The 26,481-nt window shown below is 39.6% G+C and overlaps 1 protein-coding gene across 1 annotated transcript in view; it reads left to right on the top strand.

Annotated features, from left to right (window-relative positions):
- The window catches only part of CACNA2D3 (calcium voltage-gated channel auxiliary subunit alpha2delta 3), an 806,837-nt gene that overhangs the window by 739,954 nt on the left and 40,402 nt on the right, over positions 1-26,481 (top strand). The window contains exons 32-35 of the mRNA XM_045529969.1: positions 6,290-6,365; positions 8,990-9,042; positions 10,636-10,691; positions 18,764-18,875. Of these exons, the coding sequence (XP_045385925.1) occupies positions 6,290-6,365; positions 8,990-9,042; positions 10,636-10,691; positions 18,764-18,875 (297 nt within the window). The remainder of the gene's footprint in view (positions 1-6,289; positions 6,366-8,989; positions 9,043-10,635; positions 10,692-18,763; positions 18,876-26,481) is intronic.

Below are 26,481 nucleotides of genomic sequence, written 5' to 3'. Positions count from 1 at the left end.
GAGGATCCTCTCTGCTTGGCTCGGAGGCATTCACACTTGTTTATCAAATCAGTGCTGCTCTCCAGGAAGGTAGGAAACTCTGTTCATCCTTGAGGTTTGCAGGTGGCACCTACCTATTTGGGGAGTCAAGAAAGTACCCCTAAATATGTCCAAACTAATAGGGGGCCCCACAAGGATGTGTCTGGGTTTGTAAGTTTGCAGTTCCTACCTGCAAGGTACTTACAGTAAAGTCAGGAAGGGAAGAAACAAACACACAAGAAAATGCAAGTGGGCTACATCACATTCTAACATCCATGGCTCTTACCTCTGTTTGCACATCAGAATTCCTTAGGGGAGCTTAAAAAATAACTTGTACGAGTTCCCTAACCCAGATCAATGAAAAATTAGGGGTAGGAGGTGAGATGCCCAGCCATCAGCATATATAAAAAATTTTTTTTTCAAAGTTCCCCAGGTGATTCTAAAGGGCATTGAAAGTTGAGAATCACTGTTTTAAACAAATGCCAATGTGTATGCTCCTAAATGGCCTTAGGAACTGAGAGTAGGTTTATATCCCAGTTCTCAGGTTCTTCTGATGAGAACTCATGCCCATGAGATCCTTAAGGAGCAAGCTATCCTTGAGAATCGGTGTTTAGGAAGCAGTTTGAGTGTACCGCTTTAAAGTACGAGAGACCTGGATTGATAATCCAGCCCTTCTCCTTGCTAGCATGGTGATGATCTTGGACATGAGACTCCTCCTGTCTGGACTTTCATTTCCTCTCCCATAAAATGTCACCATAAGAGATAATGCCAACATTGCTGGTAGAAAGTAATCAATTCTTTCTTATTGTTATTGCTCTTATTACTTGGGTGCGATGCTGATAGGATCACTATCTACAACTTTTTTCTTTTTGTATTATCAGCACCTGTCAATAAAAGGCATTGATTTGGTGCCGATACTCTGCTTAATCTACCAAATGAGTGAGGCTTTCTCACGGCTCCCCATTCCGTGTTCTGCAGTGGACCTCAGGTGACCCCAATATCCTGTGTGCTGGGCTCCTGGCAGGTACAGCCACAGGAAGCTGCTTCTCTGGTACTGATAGGTCCCCATTGACTAAGCTTGTTCTGGTGATTTCCAGTGGGAGGGCTCAAAGGCAGTAGGGCCAGGGGCGTGTAGATTCTCCGCCTCAGCTGTGTTAGATATGCTGCCCTGATCTCAGAGCAGCGCCATTTCTGCAAGAGTTTGCTGTGGGATGAGGTGGTGACGACGCGACGCAAGCAGGAGAGAAGGGAGAGCACATTTTGGATCTTCTATTCACCCTCAGATAAGTGGGCTGAACTTTTTACCCTCCTGGCTCTCACTAAGAATGCATGAGGGCTTCCCATGGTGACAGTCTCTTTGCTAAGAATTTCCTATATTCCTGCTCCATGCCCTTCCACGTGCAAGTTAAAAGCTTCCCCCAGAAAACATATTTTATAGCTCAACAAAGGATACATATTTTTTCATGTTACCTTAGTGAGTCATTTTGCCTCTCAGACTTTCAGATTCAGGATTGTTTAATTATGTCCCATGATGGGTCTCTCTGTCAAATGCCTCCCTTGTCCCGCTTTTAGGGCTGTATTTGCAAACATTAAGCTGTTTTAAGATTGGTTTTAAGCCAATTGTTTAGCCAAAGTCAGCTAATCCAATGAGTCATTGCAGGTAAATTACCTGGCCTCATGGCACATAGTAGGTGTTTAATAAATGTTGATTCCTACAGGTGTTAACCAGCCCAGATTAGCTGAGTTTGTGCCTTTAAAATTCAACCTGCTAATTCATAGAAAAAAATATTTTTCCTTGTTGTGATTTTTGCCTAGCTGGAAAAGAACAGTATCTGCAAAATGACTTTAAACATGTCCTAATGTCACAAGCTTGTCATCCAAGGCTCTACCCAACACAGGGACCTAGGATTTTCCAGGCTTTGTTTGCATTGCTTTGAGCTGCTTCTTCAGAGACCATATCTGCCTCTGTCAATGTTTCAAAGAGATCTGTCTAGGGAGCACAGTGATGCTAATGACAAGGTCTCAGGCTGTGGCCCTGGGTTGAAGTGGCCTGGTGGTGATGTCACGGGGGTTAAGCCATGTTATCTGTAGTGAGAATAAACTCCCCTTGCTGCGTGCAGCAGTGTGAAGCACTAGTCTTGGGCTGGGCACGATTCTCAGGGCTTATTTTAGAGTCGAATGAAAGCAGGCAATTATCATGTTCTTTAACTATAATCAGCCAAACAGGATACAGGTAGCCACAAAATGGAGTTATTTAAAACAGTAACAGAATCACTTCAAAAAGAGTAATAATCTAGAAGTCTCTTTTTCTGCAACATCTAGTTAAAGCTGTCTAAGTGTGGAGAAGACAGGGAAGGCTTGTTTTATAACCTCCTCAGTGGCAATAGTATCAGGAAAACCTCCTTTTGAAATGAGAGACAGGAACCCTGACCTGGGGGCTGCCCCAGAGCAATTTAGTTTGGCTCCAGCATGTAAACTGGAGCCTTTGAAAATGATCCAAGGAGAATCCTGAGTTTCCTGCCATCTGTCTGTCAGGGTGGTTGCCATGGCAAGGGGTGCTCACAAGCCCAGCCAGCTGGTCCAGCCTGGCCTGGGGACTCCCCGACTGCACCTCAGCTTGGCTTGAAAGTTGATTCTGGACATTGGTTATGACGCCTTATCTTGGGCATCATTTCCTGAGAAATTTCAATAAGATCCTGGTTTGGGGCACAGGTCTGAATTCTAGGCATTTCCTAAAATCTGTTAGAACCTGCTTCTGAGCAGAAAGCAGGGGGAAGTGATTCAGCTTGGCCCCCAACTAATTCTAACTTTGCCACCATTTAGTTTTGTGAACTTGGGTGTGTTAGGTTGGTTAAGACTTAGTTATCCCCTCTGTAAAATGGGGATGATTATACTCTATCTTCTAGGGATGTGCTTAGAAGAAAGAGTGCCTTGCTCATGGCTGCTAAATAGAGTTCAATAGATAACAGCTGTTTTTATGATGGTCCTCAAGTATTAATAAGAAAACCATGGACTGAAGTTTCTGCATTATCTTTTGATAACCCCAGCATAGCTTCTGAGGGTGCCTTGTACTGCAGTAAAAAGCATAAATTTTATTCTACATCGTACGTGCCAATGAGTTAAGAAAACCAGGAAGCTCGTCCATCCCATAAAGCCCATGACCATTCCCACTGCATTAAACACCGCCCCATTACTTAATAGCGACAATGAAAAACATGCCAGTCATTATAACAGCAGTTATAACCCTGCCTTCTGTTGCATACTTCCTCTGTGCCAGGCACTGCGCTCAATGCAACACAAAGATAACTTTTTTTAATCCTTATGACCACCTTATGAGATAGCCGTTATTGTCACCATTTCACAGAGAGGAAACTGAGGCACCAGAGTGTTCAAAAACATTGTTATAATTGGATGAGTTTGGATTTGAGCTCAGGTGTCACTGACTTCAAAGCTGGTACTTTAAGTGTTATGTCACACTGCATCCCTTGAACCTTTGGGAACAGTGCAGCTTTAAGAGCCCAAACTCTTACCAACAATGAAATCAGATTTTCTTTTATAACTATCTTAACAAGGCTAGCACACTTCATAGTTCATTTCAGTGTACTTCTGCACACTTAATTGTTTAACTCTCAGAACATCTCCACTGTCATTTTATAAGTGAGAATATGAAGCCTCAGAAGAGGCTAAGCATGCTGAATGTATGGCAGAACCAACCTCTAAAGCCAAGGCCATCTTGCATCCCTATCTGTGAGAGTCCAGGCACACCCACGTGCCTCTAAACTCCATGTTGCCTCTCACCTGGCTTGGGCACAAGTTTTAGCTGTAGAGACAGAGCTGGGCCATAGGGAAAGGAGAAGTCAATACTAATTCTTGCCAAATCCCAGAAAGCCCTTGCGGGGGTACCTGTAGAAACCTCCTGGGTAATGGTGTCATGGTGGGCCAGTCAGGGACCAGTTAGACCTGTCCACTGTGGTCTGCAGGTAATTCTGTGGCATATCTGGTGACTGGGTTAGTGTCAGGGCTGTGTCAATGGGTAGCATTTCTGTGAGAAGTTTGTGCGGGAGGCTTCCCCAAGCCTAATGCTTGGCTGGTTTATAGTCTTCATTTCTGTTTCTATGCTTGCATCTGCATGAGGGGAAAAAACAAGAGGACAGTGAGGAAGAAACATTCTGATGAAGGAGAGGCCTTGGGGACTGGCTGGGAAATTGTGTGACCACTGGTATCCACATGGGCTTTGCTGCCCAGGGAGTGCTGTGTGCTGTGGGTCAGGCGCTGGCTGTTGTCTTCCATTTGGTCAAATGTGGCCAGTTTTGTACTTGGTACCCATAAATGGCTCTGTATTCAATCCATTTATCCATGTCTCTAATTTACTGTCCAGATAACGAGGCCTCCACATCATGTGTTGCAGTTGACTCCTTTGTTCTCAGTTGTGTTGTCATCTATTCAAGAGTCATGTGACCAGGCAATCATTCATTAAAAAAAAAAAAAAACCTGAATGTCTTCCCCATGCTGGGTGCTGTACTTGGTACTAGGAGTAGGTATGAAGTAGATCTAACACCAGTCCTGTTGCATGGATCTTTTATGTCTAGTATTCTGAACAAGCCCAGCAGTTTAAGTACACTCAATGTTAAGCATTGTACTATTCTAGAAAGGAATTCCTGTGGGGAGAATTCCATTCAGTCATTTAGAAGTGCATGTACTAAAGTGTTTAAAATTGCATCTGGCATCTGTTATGTAACTCAGGCTGGACTTCAAGTATCTGTCCTTGGGGCTGCCAGGAATGGTGGGAGATGCTAAAGGGCAGGGGAGGGACACAGGTCTCCTTTGCCTGCAGCTTCCGAGTATGGGATGAGGTGCTCACTCCATCTAAACACTGGAACACGTGTAGGGGTGGAGAGGGAAAGCCTCCTCCATCACCCCCTAAAGGTTTGCTGAAAATGAACTGACAAAGGGCAGATTAATAGAAGATAAAAACATACAAAATTTATTTTAATATGGATAGTGCAGAGAATCATAGGAAAATGATTACCCAATAACCTAATGGGGTACTGCTGTTTCATAGCCGGAAGGAAGATGGAGGAAATGTGGCAATTTGAGGGATAGTAAATGCTTTTTAGGGGGAAATGAATGGGCCTAATGCTCAGACAATAGTTAGTAAATAATTTTTGTTGGAAATTGAATGGCGGTGGAGGGAAGACAATGGTTTGGGAACAAGTTCATCTGGGTTCTAGGTGTTTAATTTTATGTCTCTTCTTCTGTGATACGAGTTTTAACCTCTTCTGGAGAATGAAGTGTCAGGAAAGGAACAATTGTGTTCCTTTTTGGCAGGTCTGCTTTTTAGGTAGATGAACAATTTTATCTTGTGGTTTGGGAGAAAGAGAGGATTGAGAGACTCCAGTGGAGGAGTGGAGCATGCGGGGAGGTGAGGAGAGAGACCTTGAGGCTGCTTCATGTCAAAGTGCCATATTTCAGGCAATGTTTTCTGAGTCCCAACTCGTACTATCAGAAATTGCCGCTTACCTTTACTTTGTAAAATTGTTGATGAGAAATTAAAATACCTTCAACAATTTAAAGTAAAGCTTTTTTTTTTTTTTTGCAACTGAGTAAAGGTCCTAATTGGAATGAGAGCTATACTTTTATTGCCAATAGAGAAAAAATGTCCACTCTTTGGTTTTATAAACTGCACTGTTCTCAAAAGTAAGAATACACTCACTACTCCTGTAGTGGCAATGGGGGTGGGGTGGGGACTACAATTAATGAGCTGGCTGGATTCCCACAAACTGTCCATGTTCACGGCTGATCTTGATCTAGGCCTATGTCCTAGTGCTTGAGAAGGATAGAGACTCCTGGCACTGATTAACCCAAAGTGGCCCTCCCCAACTCTCCCTGACCTTGCAGACATGGCCCAAATAAACTTCATTCAGGGTCCAGCATCCAGTTCAGAACACATATTCCCTTTCGACTATCTTGGTCCATGCAGACTGTCCTTGTTCAGACCAAAATGACTGTTTCATCAAGTTAGGCAGATCCTCACCTCCCTCTACCCTTCCCAATACCTTCCTTCATTCCCTTTGTTCTTCAGGTTCCACGTAGTGACAGGACTGCATCTCCGGTACTTGACTTTGGCATATTCCTTGTCACCCTTTGTTAGGCCTGCGTGGGGTTAGCCACTGCTGCACTTGATAGTGACTGCTCACCTCGTGGTACGCAGCATCATTTTTGTTCCCATGTTTTCTCATGTAGTGAAGCTCCTTTCCATGTCTTCCTGTAGAATTACCCTGTATGACTACCAAGCCATGTGTAGAGCTAACAAGGAAAGCAGCGACGGCGCCCATGGCCTCCTGGATGTAAGTACAGCGCTGTCACCCAGAAAACACCCGCACGTGTCTGTCTTTTTGTGAGCATATCTCCCTCTTTGGAGCAATCAAATTTATCTTTTTTCAAAACCATGAACATTTAAAGGTATTTCCTGACTTTACTCATTAAAAAAAAAAACAAAAACCCACTTCTGTTTAAATCCAAATCCAGTGATTATGTGAATGAAAAACTGCTCTAAAGTCTTTGATGGATTAATGCAGCAGCCCCCTTTTGATGGATAGAAAAAGGGAAAAGTTTTGCCAATTCTCTCATTTGTATATAAAAGAATTTGGTTTTGTTCAACAGAAACCTTTCTTTTGGTTTGTAACAGAGCTCTGAGCCTGTGCTCTAATTCCCATTTTGATCATAGATTCTCTCCCCTGATCATGCTCTGCTGAGTTTCAGCATCGTTTTCCCTGGAGCTGGTTCTTTGGCGATGTTGCAGTTGAGGATCAATCAACATAGCTTTTGTGTGATTAGAAAATGGCTTTCAGGCTGCCAGAAATTGACTGTTATAATTTACTCCCAGTTTAAAAATATAATTTACAATGCAAAGACAATGTAAATTTTGCCACCAACACCTAAAAGCACAGAAAAAAAGGCCGTATATAGAGATATAGATATATAGTATACCTCTATATAATCTGATATATGTGTATAAATATGACCCTTACCAATGTTAACATTTTGTAAATGCCAAAAATTAACCTAAAATTTGGTTTGAAACACAACGTTTAAAAGCCATTTTGGTTTTAAAACATATACATCTTCTCATTTGCAGATGTCAAATCTTATAAGGGCATTATTTAAAAACCAAATGTTTAACATGGTTCTCCTACACTGAGGGAGCAAGAAGTGATTCAGAGCTGGAAAATTTTTGAGAGGTAACCGTAAGAGTTGGACGGTTTGAAAAATACAGCTTTTTAGTGAGACTCAACATGTCTTTGCAAACCTATCTTCCCTAACTTTAGCATGAATATTTCCAGACTTGAAATTTCCCAAGATATGTTTTCATCATTAGGCTTAAAAGCACAATGGCTTTATCCCTTTGAATGATAATGTGCATTTAAAATTTTTTAATCCTAAATTTACATAATCCCTTTGTTTACTCATATATGCGACCAATGTCTGGCAGAGGATGCTTGAATGCCTCCCTCCTGGCCTCAGGGTGAGCTGCCCGGATAGCCTCCCCACCCAACCTCCAAAGCCTACTTAATCCTTTTATTCATTCCTCCCTCTGACCCACACTACCCATCCCAGCAGGTACAAAGACACAGAATTGTCCCAGGGTCTGACTACCCCAGTCTTTTTGAAAGAAAGATGATTATTTTTCAAGCCATGAAATGTAATGGCAAAACCACAGGACTACAAGGTTGCACTTGGTTTTAGGAAATAGTTAAAAGTTCACATCCTTATCTGACCCTACTCTTGAGGCCCCAGAGCCCTCTGATCCAGGGAATGACATTGAAGTACTCAGTCAAATCAGAGCAAGAGCTATAAAAAGTCTGAAATCTAGTTGGGTTGTGAATAACCTTAGTATTTTTGTTGTTTTTGTTGTTCTGATCATTTTCTTTCTGGCCTGGAATAGGAAAATTTTGAGAATGGCTGGGGTTATATAAATTTGTTCTTATTTTATTTAAAACTGCATAATTCCTCCATTTCTAGTTCGAGCTCTTATAATTAAAATGCTAAGAAGGTAGGATTAAGCAGCCATGGCTCCAGAAACCAGGATTTTGCATGCATTTCAATTCTCTGATACCTAAAGGCAACCACAAAAGGTTCTGAGGTTCTTCTGAACCTGCCATCTGGAGCCCGGAGCCCGGGCTTTTCCAATGACATTGCCTGCCTCTCCAGTCGCCCACCACTCACATATCTGGCATACCTAGGTACAAAGACCCAACTGAGGGGGAGACTTGGTATTTTCCAGAATTCAGGAAATTGAATTATCCACATAGGAAATATCGCAGAGTAAACAATCCAACTGCTTTTTTTAATTAAAATATTCTGAAATAAAGATTAGGCTGTCAATACCTTCTTTTATAGAGTGAAGGGGATTTTCTGCAAGGATAAAATCACATGTTTATATGGTTATCATTTTTTCAAGTCCAAATATGTAAGTGTGAGAAAAGGCAGCTTAAATCCTACATAATTCATGGAAGGCATTAAAATCAAGTGTATGCAATTTTTGCTTATTTCAATGAATGACATACAGTGATGGAGAACAGGGAATCCCCTTTCCACGAGGCAGCCCTGTGAATTACCATTTGAAATTAGTTATATGACTCCAGGCCCTCAGCATTAGGCTGCGAAATATTAGCCCCTGGGGGTAAATGTTTAAGCATCGTTTGCTGAACTTCCTTTTTCCTCCCAGTGATAACCCTTGTATTAGATCATGTTTATTTTACTTGTAAATCACATCTCACTAGAGTGGAGTTCAAAGTTTTAGAATGTTAGTTTTGGGATACAGTATCCAACCATTTTCTTCCTTAACTGTTTTTTAACATGATATCAATCTCCCTAGAAGAATAACATTGTCTTTATGTAAAGCCTTAAGTTAAATTACGAATTCTATGTGTGATACATTGTTTTTAATGAATTGAATTCTTCTCTTCAGCCTTATAATGCCTTCCTCTCTGCAGTAAAGTGGATAGTGACAGAACTTGTCTTGTAAGTGCAATTTTCTGCATTTTGGGGGAAAAGGATCGTTTTACTTTTTGTATTATAAAGTGAAGTGGGAGACTGTGCTTCATTCTTTCAGTAGTGATTAGATTCATAATACTCCAAGATAACCTCAGTGGACATCTTGAAATATTGAACATTGAAACCAAAAAGTTATCTTTTATTAAGTTATCCATGATCACTCCTTATGCCCTTATGTCATTGTTTAGCAGACTAGCAGCTTGCAATACACAATCCAAATTTATTTATTGTGGTTACTGTTAAATGTAACATGGATGTCTGGCTGTTTTTCACGCAGCCTGGGTGGGCTGTGGTCAGAAGCACAAGCTGCTGTGGCTGTCCACTGTGCTACTTCGGGTGTCTCAGCGTGTGCAGGGGTGAGAGTTTGTGGGGTCGTCAGACAGGGCTGGGAGCTTTTCTTAGGTGTGATTTAATTGTTTATCCTGTCAAATTATGGTCCCGTTTGGAGGGTGTTAGATGCATCTGTGACTTAGGTAAGACTTGAAATGGCACAAAGATGAAAGACTTGACTTCCAGACCAGATATTGGACACATTGTAGACAGACTGTGTCACACAAAAGGGAGGAATTTTGCAGATGAGCATGTAAACCAGATTGTTTAACATGCACCAAACTCTCTCATTTTCCCCTGTTAAGGCCCCAGTTCTGTGGGGTAAAGGCAGATTTCTTGCCATTTGATGAATTAGACACGGTCCTCTTCATTGCCTTAATATAACCTGTATTAATTTAACAAAGTTTATAAATTCAAGTGAGAAGTTCTTCATACATATAAGAGACAGAGAAAACACATTAACAGATAATAGTGGGATTTTGATTGAGAGAGAGAGCTGTTAGGAATAATAGCCATGAGCCTGAAAAATAAAAGATTGAATTTTGACCTCTGTCCATCCATTTGGAGAATGATTTATATTATTTTTGCATTCTTTACTAGCAATTAAAAAATGTTGATTTTTATGAAGTTGTATTGTAGTATCATTTCATAAAGAGAAGTTTGTTCCATGTCTTCACACACACACACACACACACACACACACACACACACACACACACACAAGGGGGGTGAGTAGAGGCAGAGAGGGAGAGATGTAAACAAGTTTGAGTTGCAGTATAAATTTTGAAAGCATCCTTTATTCCTGCAGACCATAGTCTAGGTAGAGGAGAATATTCTATTTATATTTCTTAACCAAGGCAGGAAAAGCCCTTTAGAAATTGGCTATTTACTGAGGAATCAAACTAGATGGTATTAATAGCAAATGATGGGTGAACAATAACTGGAAAACTATTTCAGCCCATCCAGCAGGGTGTTTCACAGCTAGGAGTCTCTGAGTCTAGGGAAAGCTGCTCTCAGGGACTGGCTGGCACAGGGGATAAAATAGCCTTTCACAAGTAAGATAAAGCCTGGTGAAAATTCAGTGGTAACTTAACAAACCATGTTGATATCTCCAAATTGTGATGTGATTCTTTCAAATGAGGTGAGCAATGCTAAATAACACATAATGTCATTGTTCTGCTCAGGACATGGATGACCAAGTAACACTGGGCTTTTCCACGATCTGTTTAGGTTTCTGGTGGAATTTAACCTCTGCAGTTGGTGGCACTCTGATATGACAGCTAAAGGTAAGCAGTGACTGGTTTCTATTTTCTAGCTCAGAGTGATAAACCCTGGGTTCACTGGCTACTTTTCATCAGGGATGTGCTGGCTTGCATAAAACTCCCGAGGACAAAGTGATGATTTTTCGGCTTTGTCAGCAAAAAGCCACCCTTTGTACTAAGTGCCGAACTGTCCAGTCTGACACAAAATTCCACAGGCTTCATTGAGCCCGTGTTGAATGTACATCTTGACCTGTTTCCTTAACTAAGGCTTTGAGGTCATACATTGCAAAGGTAAATCCCTGAGAAAGCTCACGTGCTATGCTAAAAATCTGAGGGAGACAGACACATTGCCTGTGTCTCAGGCTGAATGAATGGATAACTACCTTATTTTTGTTTTCACAACTATTCTCATAAAACATAAATCTATGATATTACTTTCCCTGCTCAAATGCCGTTGATGATTTAGCAGTAATTAGTAGAGACTTTTAGAGGCCTGAGTCGTGGAGTTAGATCAGTATAGGTTTGAGTCCTGGCTCAGAGATTGGCCTTTGACAAGTTAGCTGATCTCTCTCTAAGGCTGTTTCCCCATACTAAGCACAGTGGGGAAAATAAAATTTATTTCTTAGGAAGTTGTGTGTGTGTGTGTAATGATAAGCTAAATCATGTTATATGCTGACCACAGTGACCGGAACATAATAAGTCCTCAAAAAATGGTAGCTGTAATTATAATGGTGATGACAATGTTGAACAGGACAATGATGATTGCCTGTAAAACCAATGCTCCTTAATGAGAGCTGTCTCCGAGCGGTCTGCCCCAGGCTGCCCAGTCACTTGGTATTTCTCAGTTATACTCTGTTCTTTCCTTCCTTCCTTCACTCATGCTCATTTTCTTACCTGGGATGCCAGGAGCTAGCACACTGCTATAATTCTTACTATTTTTAATATCTGTCTCTTAAAAAGAGACCAATTAGTCATGTATCAGCATTCCCCCCAGTGCTGGCCATATTTTAATCTGACATTCCCTTTCCTTTCCCTAAAGACCCAATCTGTGAGGATTCCCTCAATTCCCCCAGGCAGACTTAGCAACATTTCCTTCTCGCTCCTGCCCAGCCTGCTCACCCATGATCCCAGCCCTTCCTCACCATTGTTGCCTCAGTTTGTGTGCGTGTTTTATGCTAAACTAGAATGCCCTGATGGTAGGAGCTATGTCTTAACCCTTACTATCTTGTAATACCTGGTGCTTAGCACATAGTAGGTGCTTACTCTTTACTTATTAAATACCATAACAAATATTTCTTGTGCCAGACATGACTTTTAGAGTCACTATAGTCACTGCTTTGTAACTCAAAAACAGGCCCATTCTGCCTGAATCCAGGAACTCTCTAATTTCTACACGTGCTGATGTCTGCACACAGTGGGCTCTGATGACAGTGAATCTGCAGCAGGTGTGTCCAGGCTTGGCTCTGCCCGGGGAAGCTGACAGGCCAGTGGAGCAGGACCCCATGTTCTGCCCTCATCCACACACACGCAATGTCCTGGTGACCCCCAGGACTTGGGCCCAGTCCTTGCTCCTCCCTGCCGGGTTAGCACCCGTTCCAAATGCCAGTAAAGTGCCCCAAATCCCACTTCTAGAAATTCAGCCTGAGGAAATAAACTGAGGTGGAAACAAAGGTTTCTAGGACAGGATGATCATCACTAGGGAATTTATGACTGTAAATACTGCTAAGTCTTTAAATGTCTAACAATAAAATCCATTTGAAAATAAATTACAACCCATCCACAGAAAGACATATTACTCTGTTTCTGAAAACTTTCTAATGAAACAAATATGTTTGTGAAATTAAGTAATATAGCAAAGCAGAACAAAACCCAAGATACAAAACTCTATGTACACCAAAAAGACATCAAATCAGGGGAGAAAGGGGCATGGAGTTAAATAGGGTTGGCAATCAGTATGGGAAATGGGGAGTCAATAAACAGAAATCAAAATGTGAGTTAGAAAAACAAGAATATCATGTCCCCAGAAGAAAATTTTACCTATGGTGTGAAGTTGCTTTTGTTAAAATTGCACATGATTTGGCAAAGAAAGGTGAGAAGGAACCTACTAAATGGGGGGCTTGTTTATCCCCGTTCCGTCTGAATCAGGCTGTGTGCTGCTTAGCCTAGTTTAGCCCAGCCGTTAAGTGCCCTGGTTTTCAAGTTCAGCAGCCTTTTTCTGCTTCTCGCTAGCTGTGAGATCCTGGGCGAGTCACTTGGTCTCTCTGGGCTTTGGTTTTCTCATTTGTCAACAGAGGAAATGGTAGACATAATGTGGTTGTGAGAAATGAATTAAGCAATACATGCAAAGCCCATGTGCAAATACTCCATGGGCTTGCCCGTGGTGGAGTGCTCCTGTTTTGAGTGGTGGTGGTTTTGGCTAAGACATCTGGCTATTTCTCAGGAGAGTACGCAGTGCTGAGGGCAGTGGGCTGGTCCTCAGCAGTGGTTTATTTTTTGGCATTCTTCACACCTGATGAAGATGCTCCCTCTTCTTCACGCCAACCTCCTCTCCCACCCCCCTCACTCTCACCTTTACTTAGTACCCTTCCCATGACCTGCCACCAAAGGTATCTACCCATAGTCTTGTTTTGTTTTTGCAGATTTGGCAACAGTTAGCTGGGAGTTTTTGTTGAGCACCAGTCATTGTGATCTTTGCCTAGGGCAGTGATTTTCCACTGGTGGAGGGAGAGCGGGAGCATTGCAATGTCTGGAGACATTTTGTTGTCATAGCTCAGGGAGGGGCTCATAACTAGAATCTGGTGGGTAGAGGCCAGGGATGGTGCTAAACATCCTGCAACACACAGAAACGCCCCCACAACAAAGAAGTATCCCACTCAAAATGTCAGTAGTGCCACTGTTGAGAAACCCTGGCCTAGACAGAGGAGTGTGGGGTAGGGGACAATGATTAAAGGAGGAAGGAACGGTCTCTGCAGTCATAAAGTTCAGACACACGTGTGGAAGTTCCCATTCTGAAATTCCACCCGCTACCCCACAGCTGGACCAACAGTGGTCAAACCCTTAGCTAAGAGAAATAATGTGATACCTTAGTTCTCTGTTTCCTGTCTTAGGGAGATTTTTAAAAAGCCCCTTCATAGATAATTTCAACAAGCCCTCTCACTCCACTGCCAGACTGAGACCTCCTTTCCACAGACTGTAGAACGTCTTTGTCAAAGGATGACATCGCTGACACGTGGTGTGCGGATACGTAGTGCTTTGCCATTTCCAGAGATCTGACATGTAGATTATCTTCAAATCCCTTCAACATCCCTGAGAGGTGGGTACTGCTAGAATTTGTCAGCAGACCTCGCTGAGTCGGACAGCCAACAGACAGTGGACGCAGAGCTAAGGCAATGCCTGCCCCTCAGCTAGGTGATGGTGGAGCTGCCGGCTGCCCTTCTTTAAGCCCCTGTGTTGAGCCAGGCGCTGCATAGGAATTATCTCATTCAGGCCGTCCGCCGTCTCCTGGGTATGAGTGTGACTTTTTCCTTTGTACGGATGAAGAAACTAAGTCAGATGGAGGTGAATCAATTCATCCATAGGATTGCTGTCATTGGGATATCTTATTAAATATAAACGCAAATCCTAGACCCAGTGTAAGGAGAGGAAAGTTTCAAGCACCATTCGATATTGGCTTGCAAGGTTTCTTCATTCTAAATTTACCGTTCCCTCGCTAGATAACGACCCTGAGCTGAGACATACATCTTTGTTTTAGCTAAAAATGGAATCCATAATTACACTGTTTATCTGCTTCATTTCCTTAATGAAGGGGACTGTGGAAGCCCATTTCTGCTTGATTATCACAAAGGTATCATTTTGGTGAAGTTGCACAAAGAGAATGGAGCTTGCTGGCACCTGGTTGTGAATGGGAGTGCATTCACAGAGACAGAAAAAGAGGAAGGCTTTTCAAATGGCAAATCTATTCATTCCCAATTGTCTGCACATAATTACTGTGAACCCAAGTCAGTTATTCTCATCGGGGACATTTGTTGCTAAGGGGAAATTAAAGAAATTCTATTGTTCAGATGCTCTATTGGATGCTTTGCTGTGAGTGATAGGTCACGGTGACATCTCCAGTGGAACTGGGGTGGGAGGCAGGGTAGTGTGCTCTGTGATGGTGCAGAGGCTTCGGGGTGGGAGTGCCCGGGCTTGCATCCGGGCTCCACCACTTACTACAGGGTGACTTTGGGCAGCATCTTAATGTCTCTGAGCTTTAGTTTCTTCATCTGCACAACAGGATAGTAGCAGGGCCTTGCTCACTGCGTGGTGATGAAGATTGTGTCCGTGCAGAGGTCCTAGCACCGTATTTGGCATGTAGTGAGTTCGGCTATGAAAATGGTGGCATTAGTGGTCTGCTGTTTAAGCGAATGAGGATTGTGGTGACACACTGTCCGTGAGACTCAAGGCAGGCTGTGTCTACATTCTGAGCCTAAGTTTTCCGTTCTGGAAAAGGAAGAAATCAGCCTAACTGAGCTCCACGATCCTTGTGTACCTACACCTTTGTAAGATGGTGAGATATGAATGCCCTAGGAGTTAAAATTCAGTAACCAATAGATTGCTGGCAGCCTTGGTTATTGGTTTGAAATTCCCTAGATAAACAGTAATAAGTGACGTAGACATGTGGTGTTTTCTGTAGCACTCTAGACAAAGAATAGCCTTCATATGAAGCTAGGTTATTTAGATTAAATGTGGCCATGGTTCTGTATGATAATTCATGTGCTTCCCAAAAGCATATCAAGCAACTTCCAGCCAATCTACAGTCATGCTACAAATAGACTCAACAGTTTGTCACCACATCAGCATGGGGTGCCCTACAGTTGTCAAAGGAAAAAGAATTTCATCTCCAGAAAGGATCAGAGCCAAATGAGTCTGGCCATTGAGAGCATTGGACTCATTCCATTGTAACTGGGCCCAGACAATTAGAATTAAAGATGGTGCAATTATCAGGCTTATTTAAATCCCGTGTGCTGCCTATCTTAGCCTGACCCAAAGACCTCTCTTATTTTTTTTCATTGGCCAAACTTCACAGAGCAGTTAAGCATATACATACTGGAGCCAGACGACTCAAGGTCAAATTTTGGCTCTGCCACATGCTGAATGGATGAATCTGGGCAATTTACCCCAGCCCTCTCTCTTCATTCACCTTCTGCAGAACAGAGATAACAATTGTTCATACTTCATAGTTTATTTTTTAATAGTGCCATGTTTTCCTATTAAATAAATTGTTACGTATGAAGCAGAACAGCATCTGGCACACAGCGATTTCTTAATAAATGTAGCTGTTCCCATTGTTGTTAGGTTTTTGTATTGTCATTGGCATGTTTGTGCCATATCCATTTATAATCTGTGCTCTAGTATCCTTAATCTTTATTCCATTTTAATGGACTCACTGTTTGGGATTCTAATAATTTAAATATGAAAGTGAAGCTTCTTAAACTGAAAATCAGAGTGACTTGCCATGCAGAGAAATCAATTGTAAAAATAAGAACCGTGAACATGAAAAGTGTTACCAAATTGTAGCCAGATACTATGAACTTTACGTTTGGTTTCCCCAGATTAAAAGGAGAGAAGAGCAAATGAAAGAAAGAAATAAAAAGGAAAGAAACATAGTAAAAACTTCCTAGTATCAAACAAAGACGTCCTCCTTACAAAACATAGGGAAAAGAACTGGGAAGAAAATGGCATTCTCACTGAGTACCTATCTGTGTTGTTACTGCCTGGCCTGGACCATAGGAAATCACCTGACCTTCCACCTGAACAGCAAGCAGTTTGTCATAAGGGACTGAGCTTACATTTTCTTGTCCTTTTTATTTGCTTGAAAAATGCCATTCAGAAGAATCATTCATGTATTCAGCAGGCATTTAACACCTGGGCATGGGGGCCAGTGTCTGCGACCTGGCCCGGTGTTGGTAGAATGACAACTCCCAGCACCATATAGGCAGTGGAGTCAGAGGGCAGGGAGGCAGCCATCTGCTTGCCTTTTCTACCAAAAAGCAATGGCTTAAAAAGGCTGGCAGTAGGAGGACGCAGTGACATAAGAAAATAACGTGAATGCATAGAAGTCACAGTGGTATTAAGAACATACACTTTAATAACACTCCCAATGTGCCAGTTACTTTCCATGTAATTCATTTGATTCTTTAGCAACCATATGAGCTTGGTACTGTTACTTCCCTTTTGCAGTTGAGTACACTAAGGTGTAGAAAAGTTAAAAATTCACTGGATGTCACACAGCTGTAGGAGGATCACCCAGTAGAATTTGTGCTCCTAGCTACTACACAACTAGCCAGCTCTGGCATGTAAGTGGTAACACTCCCTAAGGACTAGCATTCCATGAAGTCTGTGTGTGTGTGTGTGTGTGTGTGTGTGTGTGTGTGTGTGTGTGTGTGCGCATGTGGATCAAAGTATGTGTGTGTGCCTCACACTGTTATGAGCTGCACAAGCTTTAGTTTATTTATTCCTCAGAACAATCCCGTGAGGTTACTGTAGGCATCTCTCCTTAACTGTGATACTGAATATCCGGTTCCTGAAAATCACATGTTCTGACTCAAAAAGCTGATTAAGAGTCTACTTTTTTTTTGTTTTAAATAAGAAAAATTATAATGCATTATGCTCCAACCTCAAACTCCCAACCAATTTCCTCAAAATAATTAAAGTTCAGTGAAAATCCCATATATAAGAAACAATCGTGTTAGGATATAAGTGCTTGGAATGGTTTCCTGATCACTGGACAATTATTTGGTTGTTACTAAACAGTTGTTTTGCATGTTGTAGCACTAATGGCTCACCTAGTGTTAGCAGCATCCCAGATGGACAGTCTGCAAAATATCTACCCATGCTTCTGACATCCAGTCAGTTGTATTTGAAACATAATTTGAAACTTTGTCCACACATCATTTTGTCAAAATCCTACTGAGTTTTGGAATTGTAAATGTAAATAATATATATTGTCTCTATATTAAAACACCAGTGAAAAGCTTTTTACAAAGGGTGGGTTACTGGAAACCCATGAGCATTCTATTGGGAAACTGTTAACGAGCAGACCTCCCATGAAGAGTACCTGTACCACTAGCATATCCATTTTACAGATGAGAATACTGAGGATTAGCTAGAGGCAACAGAGCAGGCATTCATACTCCAAACTTCTCTTATTTCATAGTCTTCACCCTTAACTACTATGCTATAGTATCTATCATCATTGTCACCATTTTAATGTCACAATGGCTTCATTAGAATGTTAGTGTTGTTTTTGTCATTGTTGTTGTTGCTATTATTATTAGTATCACCTGACATTTATTTACCACTCATTATGTTCCAGGTACTGTGCTAGGTACTCAACATATATTGTTTCATTTACTTATCACATCAACCTCTGATAGAACTTTATTATCCCCAATTTACAAATAAGAAAATTGAGACTTAGGGAGGTTTTGGATCTTGTCCACTGAACATAACTTGTTTAAATAATGTAATCAACACCAAGCCTTTACCGAGCGCCTACTATGTGCTCATCCACGTACCAGGGTTGTTTCGTGCTTTAAAACTGACATGGTATATTATTGAACAAGGAACTTCATAATAGTAGGATTTGGTGCATGGCTGTGCTTCAAAGACATTACGTATTTTACTATTTCATATTTCAATTTTCTTTCTATAATAAAACCATGCAATTGTATCATGACCTTTGTCTAACCCTAAATAATATGGTACAACTTATATTTTATACACTTATTCAGATATACATATGTGTTGTTGCTAAGTTTGAGTAAGTCTGAGGTCAGAGGACCCAGTGATTGATGTTGTCCCAGAAAGTAGAATTCTTGTGATGCATAAATGATAGCTGATCAAGCCAACACAACTGCTTGAGGAATTATAGCTTATAGAGTTGCTTGGCAGATGAAATCACTTGACTAATTAGAAAATAATGCATTATGCTGTGCCTAGAAAAATCACAGAGCAGCGGGAGCAGAACTGCGTTCTGAGTTGTTGTGCGCTGCCAGTCACAATATTGAGCCAGTGCCTCGGGTTCTTTATCTTTTTTCTCCTCCATATTGCTACAGCCCAGAAATTGAAACAGACCCTGGAGCCTTGTGATACTGAATATCCAGCATTTGTGTCTGAGCGCACCATCAAGGAGACCACAGGGAACATTGCTTGCGAAGACTGCTCCAAGTAAGCCGTCCCCCACTCAACCCCCACCCCTCCACCTTTCTGCTCAGTGCAGAACTCTCCCAGATGGGTCAATGTGACGACGTGATGATAGCCACACAATTACACTGGGAGATGGAAAACATGGCTGCCCTCTTGCTAGGGAAGTATTTCTATTGGCTTGGAAGAAATATCACTTGGTTTTGTTAGATCATTTAGAGGTTGGGAAGCATTCACAATATATGAAAATGGATCCCATAATATAGCAGATTTTTAGTCCAGTTTGTTGATGTTTGGACAAAGTCCTAATTGGTGTTTTCCCAGTTGACAGCTGGCAATTTCAGCTGGCTGTTCCAGGAATATTCTTAGGTGTCTTTATTGAAGGCACCAAGCCTTCATGATTCACCTAAATCTGATGTATTGGGACTGGTTTTTCAGTGGTTTAATTTGCATTTCCCCTGGTTACTAATGAGGTTGAGCCTCTTTTAATGTTTTTATTGATCATTTGGGGTTTCTGGCCTCTTTATTCCAACTGGAAGTTCCCTGTTGGGTGTCCATTCTGTTTCGGATGCTATTTCTCTACAGTTGTATGCATTATATTATATATGGGTCTTCCTATTCCATGGCTGCCTCTTCACTTTTTATAGATGCCTTTTTTTTTTTTTTTTTTGCCTCAAAGACAGGGTCTTGTTATATTGCCCAGGCTGGTCTTGAACTCCTGGGCTCATGCAATCCTGCTGTCTCAGCCTCCTGAGTAGCTGGGACTGCAAGTGCACAATGCATTGTTTTTCTTTTTGTTTTTATTCTAATATAGTGTAATTTATACCTTTATGATATGTACATTCTGTGCTTTGTTTAAAAAATTCTCCTCTGCCCTAAGATCATGATAATCTCTTATTTTTCTATTCTGAATACTTTAATGTGTTGCCTTTACATTAAGAACTTTAATCCCTCTGGAATTTGTGTATGTGGCACGAGGTGGGATTCTAATTTGGTCCTTTTCCATATAATTGGCCAGTTAACTCACACTTTTTATTGAATAGTCTTTATTTTCCCAACAGTTTGTTATGACACCCATGTCATGGGCTAAGTTCCCATCTATATGCAGATGTTTCCAGATTTTGTGGTTTGTTAATATCTATGTCAGTACCATGTCTCTTTAATTATTATAGCTTTATAATATGGCTTGGCATTTAGGAGAACAAGTATCCTTTCCTTATTCTTATTCTAAGTTGTCTTGGTTATTCTTGGCTCTTTACTCTGTCATATTAATTTTGGAATCAGCCTGTTAATTTCCATGAATTCTGATAGGGTTTTGGTTAAAATTGCTATAAGTTATAGATTAATTTGAAGATAATGGCTATCTTTTATAATATTACACTCCCATTAATAAACTAAGTATATCTCTTTACTTACATGTCTTTTAATGCAGTTTTATAACTTTATTTATATTATATTTCTACCTAGACAGCCTATAGTTTTTTAATCATAAATAGTATATATTTAAAACTACTTTTCTAATTTGTAATAACAAGCATATGAGAACAACACTGATTTCTGTGTATTGAATATTACAATTAACAAATTGCTAAATGCTCTTTGAGATCTAATAGTTTGTATATAGATGCTTGGAATTTTTGCATAGACACTAATATCATTTACGAAAATTTTCCCATCTTATCTCCATACTTAAGTATTGTTTTGTCTTTTATTGCACTAGACTTCTGATACATTGTTGAATAGAAGCAATGAGATTAGGCAACCATATCTGATTCTTGATTTAAAGGAAGTATTTCTAATAATCACATGTTCAGTATAATGCTGGCTACAGGGCTTTTTTTTTAAATAGTAGTAAAATATAAAGAATATAAAATTTACCATTTTAAAGCATATAAGGGCATTAAGTACATTCACAATGTTATGCAGCCATCACTATTATTCATTTCCAGAATTGCTGTAAGGTTTTGATATTTAACTATTTTTTAGGTTAAAGAAAACTTCTGGAGGAGTTTTTGTTGCTATATTTATTGTTTGAAATCTTCATTGATGTTGAACTTTATTAAAAAATTTTCTACATCTTTTACTAAAATAATTTTCTTTAATTTTTTAATATGAGATATATTGATACAATTTTTTAAAATTTTAATTATAAAACTATAAGTATCTCTAATAGTAGATAGGTTGCACAATGTGAAAACATACTTGCTTTCCCAGGTAGAACTTCACTGTCATGATTACAAAAAAAAAAGGTGTAAAAACATATTAAATATATTGCTAAATCCATTTTGCTCATATTATACTATGAATTTTCATATCTATGCTTAAAAAGGAGAGTGGCTATATTTTTCTTGAACTGTAATTTGCCTTTGCTATTAAGGTCATTTTATTGTCACAAAATTACTTAGAGAATTTCTCTCTTTCTTAATATTTGTACCATTTCATATAAGATGGAATAACAGTGTCTGTTTCTTATAGATTTGGTAAAACCCACAAAAGTTATCAGTGACTAATGGTATTTGGGTGTGTGTGTAAATTTACAAGTACTAAATTAGTGTCTTTTGTGGGTTAGATATTTCTGGATTTTCTGTTTCTTTTTGAAGTGATTTTGGGGATTATATTTCTTAGAGAATTACCTTATCTCACTTTTTAAGTTTATTACATGCATTTGTTAATAGCGTTCTCTTTTGATTAAAAATGCTACCATTTTTGTGATTTTGCCCCTTTTAACAGTTTTTAGTTGATTTTCTCTCTCTCTCTTTCCCTTTTCTCTCTCTCTCTTCCTGTCTCCTTCCCTCCATCTCTCCCTGACCATACTGCCAGAGATACGTTTGTTTCGTCTTTCTTCTGTGTTTTGGGGATTTACCCTGTTTGTTTATTTTCTAACATTTTGTGTTTGATGCTTAGCTTTTCAGCCTTATTTTATATCTATAGATATAGACGTATGCACATGTATACATTTCTCTCTGCGTTCCAATGTATCTCTATAAATTTAATATATAAAGCTTTCATTGTTATTCAGTTCTCACAATTTTCTAATTTTTACCATTTTTATCTGTAAATTCTTAGTGTTTTAAAATTTCCTACTATATGGGTGATGAGGCTAGCTTTTTTATTATTATGTCTGATTAAATGGTCCTGTGATCTGTATAACACATTTTTAAGTATGTGTAGAAACTTGCTTTGTATTCTAGTATTTGTCTATGTGTTTTTGAAAGCAAGTTACATTCTCTCATAGCTGAGTATAGGGATCAATATATATCCATTGGACCAACAGTGTTAATTGTGTTTCAAATCTTCCCTTTTTTTTCTTCTTATTTTTTTCTTCTTCTTTGCTTTTTTCTTTTGTTTTCCTCATAACTGCTATCACTGCTGGAAAACCTTCCATTTTTTATTTATTCTATTTCAGATGTCAGTTAATCTCTCACCAGGATTATGGATTTTTTTCAACTCCTTCATACCATCCATTTTGCTTTCTGTATTTTAAAGTTATATTACTACAAACATTCCCATTCAAGACTATTAGGGCTTCCTAATAAATCCCTCCTTTTATCACTGTGTAATAACCCTCTTTGTACATGAAAGTGCTTTGTGCTCTAATGTCTATTTGGTTTGCTAATAGCATAGGTACATTAGCTCTTCTTTGGCAATATTTCCTAGGCATATTTTCCCCTTCCCTCTATTTTCAACACTTATTGTTTTCTTTTTTTCCTAGGATTTTGTTTTATAAATAGAATATAGCTGGATTTGACATTTCATTATGTCTATTATCTTGTACATTTAATCTTTTAAAATTTATTGTGCTTACTGACAAGTTTGGATTATTTCCACCATCATTTTCTATGCTTTTTATTTCCCATGTTTTTTCTTTGCTTCTTTGCCTTCTATTGGATTGGTTGAGTTTTCTCTAATCCTTTTTCCCTTATTATATATAGCATGTAAAGTATACCTTCTATTCTTTTAGTACTTAGTCTTTTTAACATGTTTCAATTGGTGAGGAACTCCTCCCTCCTCCAGAACAAAAACTTAGAACCCTTTAACTTGGACTACCTCCCATCTCTTTCATATACTATTTTTTAACATTTTAGTTTTACTGTGTTTTTAACCCACTAATAATTTATTGTTGTTGCTGCCTACATGATTAGCTGCTTTTTCACCAGTTTACTCACCATGGCTTTTTTAAAAATTACTTTTTTTAATAGTAATTTAGAAGTTTTTTCAAGAATTATCTGGGTGTGATAAATTCTGTCATTCTTTGTCTAAATGCCTTATTTAACTTAATATGTACTCTGTAGTGCTAACTCCATAGCATCTAGACTGAAATATTTTGACGATACTATTCCATTATCTTCTGACTTAGCTTTGCACCTTCATAAGTAGTCTGGCATTTTCCCCTTTCTGAAGACTTTTACTGTGTTCACTCTCTTGAATGCTCTTAAATTTCACTGAAATGATTCCATATATAAATATATTTCTATTAGTCTATATGCTTTTTTCTGGATAATTTCTTTAAACTCATATTACAGTTCACTGACTTTTTTTTTTATGTCAGGTCTGCTGCTTTAAAAATGCATTGAGTTTTTAATATGGATGACTTCTTTATTTCTAGAAATTTTATTTGCTTCTTTTAAAAATATGTTTTCCTTTTATATGGAGTCTTATCCTTAGGTTCTCTGTACCAAATTATAACATCCTTTTAAGATTGTTCTAGTAGTTTAAATTTTGGGGGTAGCAATCCTCTTTTTTCATCTATCTAATTTCTTTCCTGATAGATTATTTGCTCATGTATTCTGTCATCTTTAACTGTGAACCGATCTTTACTATTAACAATCATTATTCTTGGAACAGAATAGAGTTTGAGTTTCTCTTCATAACAGATTTTATTTGGGTTTCTATCACATACCCTATTAGTATTGACTTCCTGGGAATAATTATGTAAGTCTTTATATTTAGGAATTTCTGCACTATATAATTTCAGTAAATATTTTTCCTAAGCAGCAAGTAGTTTCTCATAGGCAATGCTGTTTTTCCTATTCACAGCCTCAGAGAGTGCCAGATTATCAGTTTTTTATGCTTAGCAGTAAATGTAAAAGTTGGCTTTTAGTGTTTTTTCTTGTAAGCTCTTGTATTTAAACATGTTTGTGTTATTTTGCTATTTCATCTAGTGTGTCTGAGTGTTTAAAGAAGGATTACATCTACATTTGACCAGTCTACCATGTTACAGTTTACTCTTCTGACTGGGGACATTCTAGAGCCACCACAAGAAAGTACTCAAGTATAGTGGGTTAGTGCAGGAGCCTTGGAAGCAGAGTGTTCGGAATGTGAGCCCTAACTCTATTATTATACTGTGATCTTGGGCAAGAACTTTAACTCTCTAAAGCTCCACTCCTTCCTGGGTAATTTGGGGCATAATAATAGTAAGCATAGCATGGGCTTGTTGTAAGAACTAAATGAGAGAATTTGTGTTGTGAATTTAGAATCACGCCTGGAACAGAGTAAGTCCTCAGTAAATGGCAACATTTAATACATGCATAATGCTATGGACTGAATGTTGGTGTCCCTCCAGAATTCATATGTTGGAACCTAATCCCCAGTGTGAGTCTCTGCCCTCATGAATGGAATTTGTGCCCTTATAAAAGAGGCTTGAGAGAGAGGCTTGTGTCCACCATGTAAGGACACAGCTAGAAGGCCTCATCTTTAAGCAGAAAATGAGCCTTTGACAGATACTGAATCTGCTGATGTCTTGATTTTGGAATTCCTAGCCTCTTGAACTGTGAGCAATACATTTCTGTTATTTATAAATTACCCAGTCTAAGGTCTTTTTGTTATAGCAGCCTGAATAGACTGAAACACATACACACACACACACACACACACACAGAGTTTATAACTCCCTTAAATCACTCAGTTAAAATGTGAATATTCCTTTTCATAGTCTAATGTTATTGCAGTACTGTAGAATTCCCCATAAAAAAAGGTATAACATTACCTATATCTCAGATGATCACAGGTCATGTATGATTTAAGAGTTGTTGATAATTCATGGTTCTATGGTTTTGTGAAATGGATGCCACTGATTTTATAACAATTTAGAACCCTTTGACCGAATGGATACTGTACCCCCAATCATCATGACTACAAACTCCACGATGTGGTCAGTATCTCAGTGAATAATAGGCAATATAAGTAGAGTAAGTTAGGGTGCTTATTTCTATTCTAAGTAAGAAAACAAATAGAACCAAAAGAGGGGATTACCAGTATTTTTCCTTATTAGAAACCAAAGATATGAATGCAGTTTGACTAAAGCAAGTGACCTAAGGATTTCAAAGTAAAGACATCTTTCATTCCATAGGAGTAGGTGGTCACTGCATTCCTGCTGTGGTCTAGAAACTGTGCAGGCACATTGAGAAATGCAAAGGTGGGTAAGATACAAAGTTGAAGCTGAGGATATTTACACCAGTAGTCTGAGGATATTTACACCACTAGTCTGTTGCATATGATTCCATGCTGGGCTGAAGACTCACAGGAGATAGGGAAGTTGAGTGAGGCCTTGCACAGTTTGCTGGCAGAAATGAAAAGATACTGCAGGCTTTGGAGGATCTTCGTTTCAAAGCTTCGTTTTAAGACCACCACGCAGCAGCTCAGTCACACACTACAGGGAAAAATAATAAAGACTCAGGGGCCTGGGTAGGGAGAAAAATGGGGACTTCTGCTTTTTCTTTCCTTTTCTTTTTCTTTTTTTGTTTATTTATTTATTTTTTTGTAGTACACTTTTGATTGAAGTATAACAGATATAGAAATGTGTGTAAACCATAAGTTTGCAGCTTGGCTAATTTTCACAAAGTGGACACTTCTGTCTAACCAGCACTCAGGTTAAGAAGTGAAATAACATCCTGAGCCCCTTGGAAGCCCCCTCACACCTGTCCCCTTCTAAGCGCAACCCACACTTCCCATAAGATTTCTAACCATAGAGCTTGCCTGTTTCAAATCACTAATTTGTGAGATGGCAATTTAGTTAATAAAATATGAGGGCTGATATATTAATGACCTTGAAGGCGATCTCTAAAGAATTAGCTCAGAAAACAAAATAGGGCCTTAGGGAAAAATTTACAGATAGTTCAGGACTTACATAAACATTTCTTGATCATCTGTTATATCCCAGACACTGGGCTACACTTTGAGGAGACAGCCATGAATGAGACACGTAGGATTCCTGCCCTCATGGGGTTTGCAGACAAGTAACCGGGCAGTTTCAGCACTCCATGGTCAGTGCCGTGATTTGAGAGTAAATGGCTCACGGGAGCACGGAAGGGAGGCTTGGGTGGTCAAGAAAGGCTCCCTGGAAGAAATAGCACCTAATGCAAGACCACCAGGATGAGGAAGATCAAGGTAAGCATATCCAGGCAGAGGGAAGAGCATAGCGGAGCTGAGAGAAAGTGTGTTTTTTCCAACACATTGTTCAGAGAAGCTGGAACATAGAATTGCAGGTGAGGAGCGATGAAAGAGGATACAAGAAATGATCAAGGGCCAAGGCATGTTGCCCTTTTGCTCCTGTCAAAGAGAACTGTCCTTTGAAGGGCTTCAAATGCCCCGACACCAGTATGGAATAGGAAAGGTTTTAAGGAGAAGAAGA

Source organism: Lemur catta, chromosome 18, assembly GCF_020740605.2.
Source record: "Lemur catta isolate mLemCat1 chromosome 18, mLemCat1.pri, whole genome shotgun sequence".
NCBI classification, from domain to species: Eukaryota; Metazoa; Chordata; class Mammalia; order Primates; family Lemuridae; genus Lemur; species Lemur catta.
The sequence above is the reverse complement of the archived record's forward strand: the minus strand, read 5'-3'. Positions and strand labels throughout refer to the sequence as shown.